The sequence below is a fragment of the Lepisma saccharinum genome, chromosome 24 (assembly GCF_977018435.1).
Source record: "Lepisma saccharinum chromosome 24, izLepSacc3.1, whole genome shotgun sequence".
Lineage (NCBI taxonomy): Eukaryota > Metazoa > Arthropoda > Insecta > Zygentoma > Lepismatidae > Lepisma > Lepisma saccharinum.
Window position 1 is genome coordinate 24,734,625 of NC_139252.1, and position 16,427 is coordinate 24,751,051.

General features: G+C 36.6%; 1 protein-coding gene across 1 annotated transcript in view; it reads left to right on the top strand.

The window, feature by feature from the left end:
* LOC145978140 (cubilin-like) overlaps positions 1-16,427 on the top strand; it is a 416,836-nt gene that overhangs the window by 292,433 nt on the left and 107,976 nt on the right. Inside the window, exons 51-54 of the mRNA XM_083110579.1 lie at positions 9,182-9,358; positions 10,840-11,059; positions 14,505-14,689; positions 15,947-16,111. Of these exons, the coding sequence (XP_082966705.1) occupies positions 9,182-9,358; positions 10,840-11,059; positions 14,505-14,689; positions 15,947-16,111 (747 nt within the window). The remainder of the gene's footprint in view (positions 1-9,181; positions 9,359-10,839; positions 11,060-14,504; positions 14,690-15,946; positions 16,112-16,427) is intronic.

Here is a 16,427-nt window from a genome sequence, read left to right on the forward strand (position 1 = left end):
ATTTCAGTTGTTCCATAAGCGACGGAATGTCACTGCAATACACCAAATCACCATCCTTTGTAAAATTAGGAACTAGGCTCACCTCTCTTTTTCTGTACATCGATATATTCTCATCTCGATCAAGTAGATTCCATTGTTGAAGTCGTGATGCAAGCAACAGGGCCTTAGTCTTCGGAAGGTTTAAGTCTCTGATCAGATCATTCAGTTATTCCTGACTTATCACATGTGGTTCCTTAGTGTCAGACACTGGGGCGTAATTGGGATCTGAATGCGTACTCGAAGATTGTGCAACATCCTGACAAGTCGCAGGTTCTTCGTCGGATGAAACACTGCTCAGTGTGTATGAGTCTGGTGGTACGGGTACAGGCAGAACAACATCATGTGGGAGAGGTCTCCTCGCGGAATCCAAGTCAGGATACTGTATTTTATGCTTCGTGCCTTTTCAGAAACCTGTAATATTGGTCAGGCAGAAATAACAGTCTGCAACATGATCCCGGGGCTCGCGCCAAACCATAGGTACAGCGAATGGTATCGATTTATGTGTACCTTTCAACCATCCTTTTAGAGAACGCGCACACGAGTTACAACTTTGTTTGGGAGCCCAATCGCGATCCTGGTCGCCGACTTTGCACCCGAAGTACAGGTGGTACGCTGTCTTTAGGAACGGTGACAATGCCCTACTTTGCTCCTTGAAGACCACTTCCCCACATATGTAGCAGAATGAATCTACCGAGTTTTTGCAAGTTCGTGGCATGTTGGTTTAACACAAATGTCAATATTTCACGCAGAAATATTTTTCCTTAACGATATAAACAGACACAGAGTAACGCGACTCTCTTACACCACGATCACCTCGGAAGTAAAATATCTGCTTCACGGGACAACGAGGTGGATGTCTTGGCACCTTTTTCCAGCCACATCCTGTTTGTCGTCTAGACAAGGGGGTGCCAACGAATGACCACAAGTGATTACGAATCCTTTTACCTTGAAGGAAGCCGAGGTGACAGTGTAGGAAGAGTGTAACGAAAATAAAACGTTGAACTCCAATGTACACAAATAAGCCTGTCTCACACAGTTAAAAATTGTAAGATACCATTCATTTTAGAGCCAGTCACTTATGGCTCATGGGACATCGTGAAAATATTTCTTCCAGTAGTAATGTTAAAATGCAATATTATTCACATTTTTGTTTTGACATTTATCTGGAATTTTCAAAAAAATGTGTGTTGTGGGAGAATTCACTGTTTTTTTGGAGTGGGTGGGGTGTATTTGGAATTTTCTTCTATTTGGGGGGGGGGGGTTTGTGGGGGCAGGGGAAAGAATGTTCCTAGGATATAGTAACAATTCTTGGATTGAGGTAAAAATACACAATTATGCATTCCAAGCATAAAAAATACAATTTCATTACAAAAATACAATTTTTCGGTAATTTTTTATGGAAAATGCCCCCTAAAAAAAACCTTACGTGCTGGAACTTTTTCAATGCGATATTCGTAATCAGCGACTCGAAATCTATAAGGTACACCCTTTCATCCTCGTGGGAGGATTTTCATGCCGATCAGTGTAATTTGCATTACTACAACTGTGAAGCCAGTGAGAACAAAATACTTATAAATTTGAGATAATCAGAACATTATATTAATTGTCATTTATAAAAAGTCCATTTTCATGTTGGTTCAAATTAATGGAAATTATAGCTAGTATCAGTTGTTTAATTTAATCAATAATTGCTAATATCAGCCAACACAGATATCTGTATGCCTCAATACATATTAGTTCAATCCTAGTATTTGCCTTATCTTTCTTGGATTCTAGACTATATAAATAATTTGATTTTAACTGTAAACAGGGTGGCTACTCATCGGAAATTCCTTGAATTTCGGGAATTATGCATGAATTATTGGTTCTGAGAATTATGCATGCATTCTTCATGAATCTTTCACCGTAGACGTGTAATATTGAAACTTTTGTTAATCTAAATCCTATTTGAAATTATTCATATGAGGCAAGTTTTTCACAGTTTATTTTTATCAAGAAAGGATAAGAAAGCTGCGTGGAAAATAAAACAGAATTCTCTCAATACGTTTACTTTGTTAGTGCCCTGTGCAGAACAATCAGACAGATGGAGGATTATTGCAAGATAAGATATCTTGAAGTTGATTAGTTAAATTTGAGTTGAAATTGTTATATAATTAACAATTTTTCGTAAATCATTTTTTCCCATAACATTTGTGACTTATGTTTGGAGATGTATTTTGAGTCTTAATATGTGAAATGGCAAATGCAAACTCAGCACCTTAAATTAATTACTTTTAATGTATGTACGTTTAATTGAATAAGATTTTTGAACACATGTGAATCACACAGATCCTTCATATTGTTAATATATTTGTGTTTGGGGGGAAGGGGTGTTGAGAGGCGGTGATATGTAAGATTGAAATAGAGAAATCATCTGCTTGTACCCTTGAATTTTTGAAAAGTTCACCTTGAAAACCTGAAATGATACTTGAATTTTATCATGGTCCTAGAATGGCCACCCTGGTAAAAGAAGATAAGGGTATTGTGACATGCATGGATGTAGTGCGTATATTGATTTGTAAGTAATAGTTGAATGTTAAAGTATTATTATTATTTTCAAATTAAGGCATGTAAAGTGCAGTGCCATATGTCTCTTTATATTTATTATTCTCTCATTATACAGGGGAACCTTGATAACTCGAATTTGAGGGGAAAAAGAAAGAATTCGAGGTATCAAGGATTTCAACTTACCAAGGTTCGAGTTATTGAGGGCCAAAATCGCCGACTTCGAGTTATAGAGGTCTAAAGTTTACTGACCCTTCTGAAAGTCGGTACTACGTATGCGTATAACGTATGTAGCATCATTTTAAGTTAATACGACATTGTACGTATGCACCACACCCTACACTTCGACGTATTGAGGTCCATGCAACTAAAACATCAAGTAAGCATAAAATCAAAATTTATTTACTTCCGTACAGTGAGTATATACTTGTCAAAGACAACGTATACAGAATCAAATGTCAATGTAAGAAAGAATATGTAGGGCAAACTGGTAGGAGTATAGGGGTCCGATGGAAAGAACATGATAAGGATATTAAAGATGAAAACCCCCGCACAGGATTATCCGAGCATGTATTGGAAGAGGAACATGAGATAGTCACATGGGAAGTTATACGCGAGGAAGACAAAGTATTAAGTAGGAATGTTTATGAGGCCTCATTTATATGTAAAAATAGAGAGAACAAGCTGAATAGAGAAGATGGGAATATTGATGAAATATGGCTAGGAATGTTGAAAAAATGGGAAAAACGTGAATATAAAGAAATCGGATTCAAGGTTAATCCAGACATTGAATGGGAGGCAAGCATCATACACGACTTCTCGTTTGAAATGACGTAATGGAAGGGGAAGTTAGGGGAAGGAGGAAAAGTGACTCCCTCGCAACCTTGTGCATTTGAGTACATACCAGTTCCAGTCAACATGTGAATTGTGATCAGATAGTAACATGGGTTTTAACAGTTTTTATATGAGTTTTAAGGGATTTTAAAATGTGGGAATAGTCCTGTTTTAGTAATTTGTTATCCTAACATTCAACCTGTCCATGTAAAAACCTATATCCTTTCTAAATGACGAAGCTTTGTGGATTTCCGTAAAGCCAACTTCTTGACATGAAGAAGGGGGCAGTTGCCACTGAAGTGTTGTCTTTGACAAGTATATACTCACTGTACGTAAGTAAATAACAAATTTTGATTTTGCGCTTACATATGATAGTGAGTAAGTCGCACGCATCCAAAATATGAATTAAAACTTCAAGTTATAGAGGTGATTAGAATTTAACTTTGATTCATAGATGTTTTTCATAGTCTACCTTTGAGTTATTGAGCTTGAATGGCATCCCATAAACTGTACCAAAATTCGTCTTATCAAGGTTTCATTCGAGTTGTTGAGGTAAAATTAGTATTGAGTGTTATGGACAATTCAAGGGGATTACAAAAAATGCATCTTCAAGGAATTCGAGATGTTGAGTTTCGAGTTATCAAGGTTCCCCTGTACTGTACTGTAACTTCAGCCACTCATATGTGTATGAAACATTGACGTAATACTGCAAATGACATACTATGCCAATGCAGGAATTACAGAACATCACAATCGCTTTGATGGCATTAAACTACAACAAATGTATTGGGATCCAGAATAGGTATGCAAAGCTATAAGAGCTCAGTAAGTCCACATGTAATTTGTTCAACAATATAAATTATTCACAAGGATACTGGAAGAATGAATGTATCAGATGTCTTGCAGTGTCGTAAAACTTCATGGCAGGATTCTTATTATACAGATGCATTCTCTTCTGCATAATCAATTATCTTCCCTGAAATACCAACCAATTTTGCAACATGGTGTGGCAGCAGGTGTTGTCTTCAGCACTGTTTTTAGTGGCTACATTATCGTCATGTTCAGTGTGAGAGACTTATTTTCCATATGCACATGGCAACATACAGTAGAGTCTCAATTATCTGACACTATGAAGACTGGTGGGTGGTACCATGAAAGAAAATGCTTGATAACATGGACTTTACATGCGTTACATTTAGAAACACATTTTACCATTAGATGTGTTCAGATCACAACATTTGGAAATTATTAATTTCAACTGTGTTTGCTCTTTCCATTCCTCTCGTTATTTATTGCACTCCAATATTTATCTTTACTGTCCATTTCCTTCTTATCCAGATCAATTGGTGGATGGAAATTCCTGTCTTCAATGGGTATTTACCATTTTGCAATCTCTGCATCTCAGAAACATAATTATGTGGGAGTGTCCATGTGTGCACCTCACACCATGTCACACTTTCACTTAATTTTGAGTGGGTGAACTCATACACCTTTTTCATTCACCTCCATGGTGGAGTGGTCTGCAGTGCGCTATGATGCCAGGGGTCTGGAGTTTGAATCCCAGCCTGTTCCTGGGTGTTCTTTGTGAGTATCCCTTCATCAGTTTCATCATGTCATCACTCATCTTCATCTTCACAATTAGCCAAAAGCATCAGAAAAGGGAAGTAAAATGAACCAATTCATTGGGAAAATGATTGAAACATCATTTTAAGAAGTCTACCATTTGAGAGAACATATATAATTGAGAAAAATGTACATTGATGGTGTGGTGTCTTAATGTAACGAAACTATTGCATGGTAAAGTTTCTGTATTTCCGTGTTTTTTTTTCTATCCAATTAATTTTGAAGGATCTCTGCCTTCGTTAACACAGGTTTTTGCATCTGGGATGTAGATGGTGACACAAATTACAAAAGGATGGAGGGAACCCCCAAAGGAAGCCCACCTCCACCCACATACATTCGAGGTTACACACTTTGTATCCTGGTACCTTTTTATAAATCAGGACGTCAGTTGCTCTGAATTTTTTATTCTCTCTTATTTATTCAATTATTTATTATATACATAGAGGCATGATTATTTCGTTTTTGATGAAAATATGAAATGTGAAATAACGCGTTGTAATATTTCACGTTTCTGAAAGGTGTGAGGTGCATTTTCCTCCCCTGTTTTGTCACGAATTAATTCAAAATAAACTCTTAAACACTAAATTTAGAGTTTATTTACCAACGCGACACTTTCTGAAGTCAGAATTATCCTGTGAGTTATGCAATTCACAGAAAATTGAATTATTCTGCTGCAAATATTTGAGAAGCAAAAATGAACCCCTTTATACAGGAATAAACGTAATATTCTGGTAATGACATAATTGTGCTATTAGAAGGGATATGATTATTTAGTGTAAGAAGTGCAGTTTTTAAATCAAATTTAGGATTATATTCACATTTTTGATAACCAAAATGTCATTTAATATGGCGCTTTTTTCACTGCTCTAACATTTCAATGATTTCATTAATTTCCTTCATTTTACTTAGCTTTTTCTGCCACTTATTGGCTAATTTGTGAAGATGGGGATGAATGATAACATGATGAAATTGATGAATGGACACTTCCAAACATTCATGCCCAGGCCAGAATTTGAACCCGGGACCCCTGGCATTGTAGCATTAAGTGCTAACCACTCTGCCACAGGGGCCAGCTAACCACTATACGAGGGTTTCTCGAAAAGTTTCTGCAAACTACCACCAACAGTGGCGCTAGTGTTCCGTTATTATGAAAATCGGAAGAGTAGACCTTTTTTATATTTAAATTATCTTTGATTGTTTGTTTAAGCCTATTCGTTTATTTTTCACAGCAGTTTGAAGTAGTAGTTTCGTGTGAGAAATGGAAATTTCTCGTGAATGAACACTTTCGGGCAATGATTTTTTATGATTTCAAATGTAGTTTAACACCGAAACAATGCATCAAGCGACTTCATTTGGCTTTTGGGATTTAAGCACCATCCAATAGGACTGTGTACAATTTGTTTTCCGAATTCCACCGTGGTCGCACATTTCTCCGTGATGAATTTCATGAAGATCGTCCATCCACGTCTGTTGTTGCCAGTAATGTTGATGCTGTGCGTGAAATGATTGAGAGAGATCGGCATGTAACATACCATGCCATGAGATTCAAGTATCCTTGAGCATTGACATGAAAGCAATGCATACGATTTTGCATGGTCATCTGAACGAATGGAAACTTTCAATCCGTTGGTTCCCACACAACTTGACCGAAGCTCAAAAAGAGGCTCGTGTAAATTGGTGTAAAGTAATGCTCAAAAAATTCAACTGAGGCAAGTCAAATTTGGTGTACTACATCGTTACAGGGGACAAAACTTGGATCTATTCATATGAACCCGAAACTAAACAGCAATCCACTGTTTGGGTGTTTAGAAGTGAGCCGAAACCAACAGAAGTTGTTCGTTCGAGGAGTGCTGCCAAGCAAATGATTGCTTGTTTCTTCGGTTATACCGGACATGTGGCAACAATAGCTTTAGAAGATCAAAGAACTGTAAATGTTGAGTGGTATACAACAATTTATTTGCCAGAGGTCATCAATGAATTGCGTAAAACAAACCCAAATCGTCACATTATTCTTCACCACGACAATGCCAGTTCCCACTCAGCACACCAAACTGTTAATTTTTTGTCCAGTAAAAATGTCGAATAAATGACTCATTGTCCGTACTCAGCTGATTTATCACCTAATGACTTTTTTTTGTTCCCACACGTGAAAAATAAGATGCATGGTGAGCGATTTGTGTCGCCTGAAGCAGCTGTTGACACATTCTGAACAGTGGTTTCTGAGGTGTCAGCTTCAGAGTGAAAAAAATGATTTCAAAATTGGTTTGAGCGTATGCAAAAGTGTATCTATCTTAAGGGTGAATACTTTGAAAAACAATAAAGCCATTCCCAGAATTTCACATGTTTTTTTCCATATTGATTTCAGAATCTTTTCCAGCAGCCCTCGTAACAGCGAAATTTTATTTTATTTTATTTACAGCATTTGAACTCGAAATTGACTCAGTTTTTGTACCGATATTTTGATTTTTTTTTAACCAAAAATATGTGCCTTTATATATACATAATTAGCACAAAAATAAATCAAAAGAAAACTACAAGATACATTGTTTTTATAATTATACTGTTTAGTGTATAATTTGTCTGTTCTGGAGGCCAGAACAGTATTAAGTACTGTGTAATTAGTTAATTTAGTTAATAATGTACAATTAGTGTGTAGTGAAACTTAATGTTTAATAATGTTAATAATTTCCTTATCATTATCTTTTGGTGAACCCGGTGGAGGCACATAGTGATTCAGATCCCACTTTAAACTGTAGGTCCAGTCTCAATTAGCTTTACTGTGCATAAAGTGGACTTAAAACACTAAATCAATCAATGAATCAATCATTATCTTTTGGTTTGTAGTTAAGGTTATCATATTTCGTAGTTGTTACTGGGTGAAAATTAATTAATATCAGCTTTTAATGTAGCTTATTTGGGCAGGCCATGTGACATGAATGGGAGAGGAAAGAGGAGTTTACAGGATTCTTGTTGGGAAACCTGATGGTAAGAGACCAGTAGGAAGACCAAGATGAAGATGGAGGGATAATGTTGAGATGGACCTAAAGGAAATCGGTAGGGATGGAAAAGAGTATATAGATCTTGCTCAGGATAGGGACAGATGGAAGGCCTGTGTTGCTGCAGCCATGAACCTTTGGGTTCAAGAAGGCTAGGGAGTTAGTTAGTTAGTTTTATTGTAGTTATTCTGGGTGCCCAGAACAGTTTCTTTCATTCTTCATTGGGGTGTTTTGCATTAATGTTGCAATATAATAATATAATACGAGGGTTGGGGAGTAAGTCATGGCAACCCAGTAATAATTCGACAATCAAAGGATGTATTAAAAATTTGTTATATACAACTGAAAGAGTATCCATTATGGATATTTTGTTGGTAGGAATCATGAAAGAAAACCCAAGCAACCCTGTGACATACACATGTGCACATGTTTCAAAAACTTGTATGATTATGACAAACTTTAGAAATTATCTCCCGCATTGTCCACAGCACGCTGCGCAGTAGGTCCTGTACACAAGCTGCCTTATGTGGCCTTGCATTATCGTCGAGTATGATTGCATTATGCAGTAGATCCGGATGCTTCTCCCTAATGGCACGTCGTAGATGTCGCTGCAGGAACTCTTCCACATCGATGGCAGCGTGCTGTGGACAATGCGGGAGATTATTTCGAAGGTTTGTCATAATCAGACAAGTTTTTGTAACATGTGCACATGTGTATGTCACAGGGTCAGACAGGTTTTTGTAACTTGTACATTAATACATGTGTATCTCGCAGGGTTGCTTGGGTTTTATTTCATGATTCCTACCAACAAAAATATCCATAATGGATACACTTTCACTTGTTTATAACAAATTTTTAATACATCCTTCGACTGTCAAATTATTACTAGGTTGCCATGACTTACTCCCCAGCCCTCGTATTATATAAAAGTTTGTAAATGGAAGTTCTGGGAAATTTGTGTTTGCACACTACCATCTCCATCCCAGATGCTAAAACATATGTTAATGAATGAAGAAATCTTTCAGAAGTAATAAGATGACACAAAGGAAGCGACACAGAAATCCAGAACATTACTCCTCAAAACCTTTTCATGTTCCTTTGTATGCACTATAAACCTTAATTTGTCCATATTCTATTTATTTCAGGATTCTGCCTCTTATGACACTGGAATGAATTTTACAGCACAATATTCAGTTTCTCCATGTGGCGGTGTACTAGGTGAAACAGATTCTGTGATTTCAAGCCCAAATTATCCAAACAATTATGGTCCAAATCTGCATTGTGCTTGGGCTTTGTCATATCCAGAGGGGCAAACCATTAGTGTATGTATTCTGTAACATTTTTTTAGTTCATATATCCATATGCAGGTAGACTTCAGGATATGTAATTATGACATACTGAAAGAATACCAGATATACTGGGTTTTCCAGAAGTCCTTCCCACATTTAAATTCACTATAACTTTGTAACGAACAGAGATATTTCAGTGAAGTAATGTTTGTAATGCACATTAGTCTTTAAAGTTTTACCTGGCAACAATGGGGAGGGGCCCTGTCTTGCTGGAAGTGCATGCCATTCTTGGGCTCCTCCAATGCTCTCCCTCACTCGGTCAACAGTCCTTTCACTTGTCCTTGACCGGCCATTTCATGTCTCCAGAATCTTTCCATGCCACTATTTGATGCTTTTTACGTCCATTACCTTTGTGTGATTCACGCTGCTGAACTTTCGATGCACCAGAATGCACGATTTCAGCTCTGCATACCACAGAACGCACTGCTTTCTCCTGAATCAATGCCATCTTGTAATCACCTGATTGGTGATCACATGATTCTCCCAACGTGCAGTGTTGACAGGTAAAACTTTAAAAACTTCTGTGTAGCACAAACTTTATTTCACTGAAATATCTCTGATCGTTACAAAGTTATAGTGAATTTAAATGTGGGAAGGTGTTAACAAGTGTTTTAGATTATTTTATTTTAGTTTATGTATTACTGGTGCTTTTCTGCAGTTTAATAATGCCAGACTATCCGTACAATTTGAAACAATGCATTTTTATGTGCTACTCTTACATTGTTACAGATTATTGTAGGGAAGTTAAAATACATTTTGCAGCAGAATTCCCAGAGGAACCTCTTTCAAACAGAGACAGTTTTCGGATACTTGTGCACAAATTTTTGGAATCAGGGTCTGTTCTTGATAAAAAGTGAAGGGTGAAACGCTGTGTGCTTACTAAGGAGAAAGCAGACGACATTTGAGTATGATTGGAACATACACTCCAAAAATCCCTCCGGGCCTTGCACAAGAAGACAGACGTTCGCATGGCGTCTGTGTGGCGAGCTACCAAGCTTTTAAACCTGAAACGTACCTTAGAAAAATTGAAAAAAAATATCAGGGGAGAAATTGAAGCAATTTCGGAAGGGGAACTGATACATGTTAGTGACAGTTTCCATAAAAATACATCATTTCTAACATCTCTTGTAACAAGGTACATGGTCATTTTAATTGTAATTGTATGAGATTATTTCATTACATAGCTAGCAGCTCCAGTTAACTGGATGTTGCATCCAGTTTGCTGGCAGAAGCCATCTTACTTTCTGCCATGCTAGCTGCCAGTCCACGGACACCTAGGCTACAAAAGGCACCGTAAATGTAAACTGAAAAGTCTGAAGTGTTAATTTTTTCAGAGCCTGATTGCATATGAGTAATATGTTTTGGAGTAACGATTCAAGAAATTGTTTGTGTGTGTATTAACGTCAAGTGTACAAGACTTTTACTTGAAATTAACATGTCTTATTCTTATATAGGTGAAATTTACTGACTTCAAATTGGAGGGAAATTGTGATAATGATTACTTGGTTGTTTATAATGGTAAATCTCCACTGTCACCTGAAATAGGCAAATTCTGTGGAAATATTAAACCAAGTGATATTACGTCAGCATCTAACAACTTGTGGATTGAATTCCACTCAAATGACATAAGTGAAGAAATGGGATTCAAGATAGCCCTAGAAGGCAAAACTGATGGTAAGCTGTGTTGTCATTTGTACATGAATTTTGTGTTGTTTTTATTAAGGAAACATTTCCGTCCTCTGAACAGGTGAACATTGAAGTTGAGCCCCTCCATTCTCTTTCTTTCTCTCCTACTGAGCTGATGATACCACTTTGAACCGATGACCGTTCTGGTACCCCTACCAATTCCTACTGATACAGATCCTTGAAAATTGTAACTGCAAAAAGTCCTCCTCCTTGTCCTTATCCTTCCTTTGCCGTTTCCTGCCTCCGGCTGGGTCGGCATAGAAGTCAAGCCTCTCCATTTTCCTCTGGTCCTCCACCATTCCTCTCTTTCCACGGTGCTCCAATCTTGTCCTCTTCTCCTACCACTCTTCACTATCTGCTCTGTCCACCGACATCTTGGTCTCCCCATTGGCCTTATTCCTACTCCTTGTTCATTGTAAGCTCTTACTGGCAGTCTTTCTTCATCCACCCTCTTAATGTGTCCGACCCATCTCATCTCTACCTGATCTATCTGTCCTGAAGCTTCACCACCCCCACTGTCTGTCGGATATCCTCATTCCATATCCCTTCTAGTCTTCCCCAATATACTCCTTAAAAATTTCGTCTCCACTGCCTGCATCTTTCTTTTGTCTCTCTCTGTCATTGTCCAAGTCTCCTCCATACCTAAGTATTGGTACATAGTATGTATTATATATTTTTATTACTATTTTTATTTATTTATTAAACAAGTAATGCCACAGAATATTGTTGCATTGAGGCATGCATACATTTTGTGCATTACATATATTTGTGCATAACATAAATTGTTTCACTAATTACTATACAGACAAACCTCTCACTCCTTTCTCTACTGAGCCAGTAGGGCTCTTTTGAATAATTGAAGTGACAGACTGTTTATATCAACGCTCGGATCATTTGCTACCACTTCATTATAAGTTTTACCCATTTTCCACATCGGAGATATCTTTACATAATTTGTTGTAGATTTTGGTACATGAAACAACCCGGGTTTCAGTCTGATTCTCATTTGAGGTACACGATATTGTAATGCAGATACTAACCCCATATAGTCTATTTTGTTATTTATAATTTTATATAACATGCTCATCAAATTTAGATTAAACCTTTCTTCAATTTTTTCAATGTTACACTTTCAAGGGTACATTTGTCACATCTCTGTTCCATATTAATCTTCGAATGCTTTGATAGAGTCCACCACCCATTTGTTCTCTTCTGTTTGCCTCCTAACTGCAAAATGTAGTTCAATTATAAACTTTATTCATGTTTGGGGAATAATAGACGTGGCTGATAATAATTAGACGTAAATGATTTACTAACTTTTACCACAAAACTTACTTGTAGAACCTGCATCTCTGTTTTCGGTTTCAACAGCCAAACCATCACCAGCTAACCATCAAAATTAAATGATATGGATTGCCTTTCCTTACCACTATACCACATCCAACTGCCTTGCCAAGATCCTGAGACAGTTCGACATCAAGTTAGCACACAAACCAGTGACCAAAATAGCCAGTGCTCTGAACAAACAGAAACAATATATCCTCTCACTCCTTGACAACCCAGGAGAATATGATGCTCAGTGTGAGTGCAATTCGCATTACATTGGCAGATCAATCATAACTATTGATGAGCGTATACAACTGCACTTGCCTGATGCAAAAATATCCCAACCAACTACTAGACTAGCAAAGCAGCTCTAGTTCAACAAACACAATATCAAAAAAGTTTGATTGTTTTGTTGTTTTAAGTCCACTTTATGCACAGAAAGGCTAATTGGGACTGGACCTACTGTTTAAAGTGAGATCCGAACCACTATGTGGTTCCATCAAAAAAGTTTCAGTTAGGCATACATCACACATGATGTTTGACACCAAAATCAAAGTGGTGCATGCAATTATGAACTTTTCACATGATCTAAACATCAACAGTGGTTAGGTGCATCATATTTGGCTCCAGCTACTGCGAGAACTTTAACTCGGCTCACACAGACGAACTGGCTACACTAGCACTCCTAGTGGCACACAGGGAAACGACAGAAACCGGAAGCCAGCCCAGAAGTGAAGCAACGAGTTTCCAAGCGGATGGTGGCAGAGCCCATCGAAATTAATAGAACCTCTACAAGTTAGTTCTGTGGAAAAAGTTAATAAGTCACTTACGTCTAATAATAAATTTTAATACAGTACATAACTTTTCCATCTATCAGTTTTTTTATTTAAAATATTCCTAATTTCACATGAGATAATCATTTATTCTCAAGATCCATTTCTCGTCATTTTTGTTGAAAAGAAAATTTGCCTTTTTCATAATTTTCAGGATATTTATTGAAGAATCTGTGAAATTGTTACTTGACTTTTTTTTTTTGCATGCTCTATGTGACACCTGAAATACTACATGTATGAATCAATATTTGAACAACTTTATTGCTTTGATTTTGAAGCATCAATATAAGGGGAATTGGTAAGAATACCGACATCATTATGAGTATCAGCTGAGCCCTAATACATTTATGTATATATTCGTGTGTGTGTGGGGGGGGGTGGCATACATGCACACAAAATAAATCCTACAGTATAATATATATATTATTAATAAATAAAATTAATGTCTGATGAAGGGAGCATATTATCTGAAACTTCACGAACAAAAACCATGTTTTTATGCTCGTAACAACTATAGATGACTACCAGAGAAATAATAATGTAATATGACAATAAAAAAATTTCTTACGTCATGTGCCGGCAACATACTAGTTAAAAATATCACATAGCACACAAACAGCATGATAAAGACACTTTAAAAGTTTGTCCAAGCTTTCGACTTCATCTCGGAGTCATCATCCACTGATGTGTCAGTGGAACCACGACTGTGTCATCTATGCTGTCTCGACCAGCCCTGATGATCACTCTGAGATGAAGTCGAAACTTGGACAAACTTTCAAAGTGTCTTTTATAATGTTGGTCCTGTGTTTTGTGATGTTTTAAGTAGTAGAATATAAATTCGATAAAATAGCATCTCAAAAGACACAGAATTTCCCAAGTCTGAAGTTTCCATGAAGAAGATATACAATGGAACCCAGATTTTATGTTCCTCGAATTTACATTCTCCCACATTATACATTCAACTCTGATAATCCCAACATAGTAAAATGTTAAGAGAGTTTCCTCGATTTTACATTTTCCCGCATATTAAGTTTCTTCAGCTTGGTCCCCTGAAAAAACGTAAAATTGAGGTTCCACTGTATCTTCTGCACACATGCACAAACATACTCTCTCTCACACACACTAACACACACACACACACACAGAGAGAGAGAAGTTTTTGTGTGATCTCTTTTGCTGTTTTGTTATATGTGTGAGTGTTTTCACATGTGCTTTATATGTTTCAATTTTGCTAGGAACATTTACACTTTCTTCTTGTTATTTCTCATGAACAGGTTGTGGTGGTATTTATCATACTGATGAGGGATATGTATCATCGCCTAATTTTCCTGGTCAGTATCCGACTAATGGAGACTGCACATGGGAAATAAGAGTTTCACCAGGGTTCCATGTTTCTCTGTCTTTTGTTGAGAGATTCCATTTAGAACAAAGTAATGGCTGTGCAAAAGACTATCTTGAGGTGTGTATAACAGAATGGTAAAAAATGTTAGTAACTTTATGTTTTTTGTGTAATAACCCGCATGGCTTGTTTGGACAACCCTTGGGAAGGGGAGGAGCCTATTTTGAAAGGGAGGCTGGCATTGTAACTGCAGCAGTGGCTGTTTGTTGACCGCGCATTGCAAGATGGTTTTTAATCGCGAGAAACATGCTGGTTTGTCGGAAGCTTACTTTGAGCTGTGGAAAAGTGGAGAAGACTGTATCCTGATGATTCTGTACAGGATTTTATTTTGTGCATTTGTTTTCTTTATTATCTTATCTTTTTTAATATCACACTAAGATCTATGTTAATAATAGTAATAATAACAATAACAATAAATAGCAAATTTCAGAAACAAGACATATTATTGAATACAGGAAGATACATCCTACATTGTGCATCTGTTGAATGTATAAATAAATAGCTATGAACGAAATAATCCTTTTCACTCGCCATCATATTATACCATCAATTAATAGAGACTTATTATTATTTTCATTTAAATACACTAAAGTTGATGACCAAGGTAGTTTATTAAAAATTAAGGGCATTTTACACGTAACGTTTCTACCCTGTATCAGAGTCTACCTCAGACGAAGAACTAAACTAAAATGATGGAATACACAACCAGAAAGTATTAGACACATAGCAGGGTGTCTAATCACACACAAACACATTATGTTCATGAGGTTGATGTTAGTCAGCAACTTTAGTGTATTGTTGTTATTATTTTGCTGTTTCACAAAATAGTAAGAATAGATACACAACATATCAGTTTAATTTCATAGCACAAACACAGCCTTTAGTGAATATATTACATTCTAATTCAATATGCTGTACATGAGTATTAAAAAAAAGAATGAAATATCAGAGAAATAATGTGTGAACTATAATGAGACCCCAATTTTAAGTTCCAAGATTTTACATTTTCCCCCATTATACAATTAATTACTCATAATCCCAATAGAGCATAATGTTATAAACATTTCCAAGGTTTTACATTTTCTTGCATCTTAAGTTTAATCTTGGTACCTTTCAAAACGTAAAAATCCAGATTCCACTAGGATACAAAAACCACCTTTCCACATTGTACATACTTTTTATTTAGTCATGAACAGTTTAATGATTTGTGCCTTAGTTCAGTCTATGTTATTGTGGCGTTTTGCAGGTAAGTTTCATATTCACTCTCACTTATTATGATTACAGCACTATATTTTTTGACACTTTAAGTGTATGTAGATAATTTGTTTGTTATATTTTCAGGCATTTGATTTTGTTAATGGCAGTTGGGTTTCAATTAGTAAAGTCTGTGGGAGACAAACACCAGCGGCTATTAATTCCACCAGAAATCTATTGAAACTAATTTTCCATTCAGATGGTGATACTATGGCTGATGGGTTCAAGGTAATTTTTCAAAGTGCATTCAACTTTTTTAACTGCATCCTTACATGTTAATGAACTCATAAACATGGCCGTATTTAGAGGGGGGGTTTCTAGGGTTCAAACCCCCCCCCGAAACCTCTGACATGTTGGATTAATTGATGTTCAGAAACCAAAATCTGTAACAAATTTTCAATTGTTTTTTCGAAGCATCACAAAAATACAAGGAGACAATGTTGAAACGATCGAGCTAGAATTTTCATACATATGGAATTCTGAAAGTTGAGTGAAACAGGATTTATTCTCGGAATCGCAGCCCATCGGCGACCCCTCCATTATC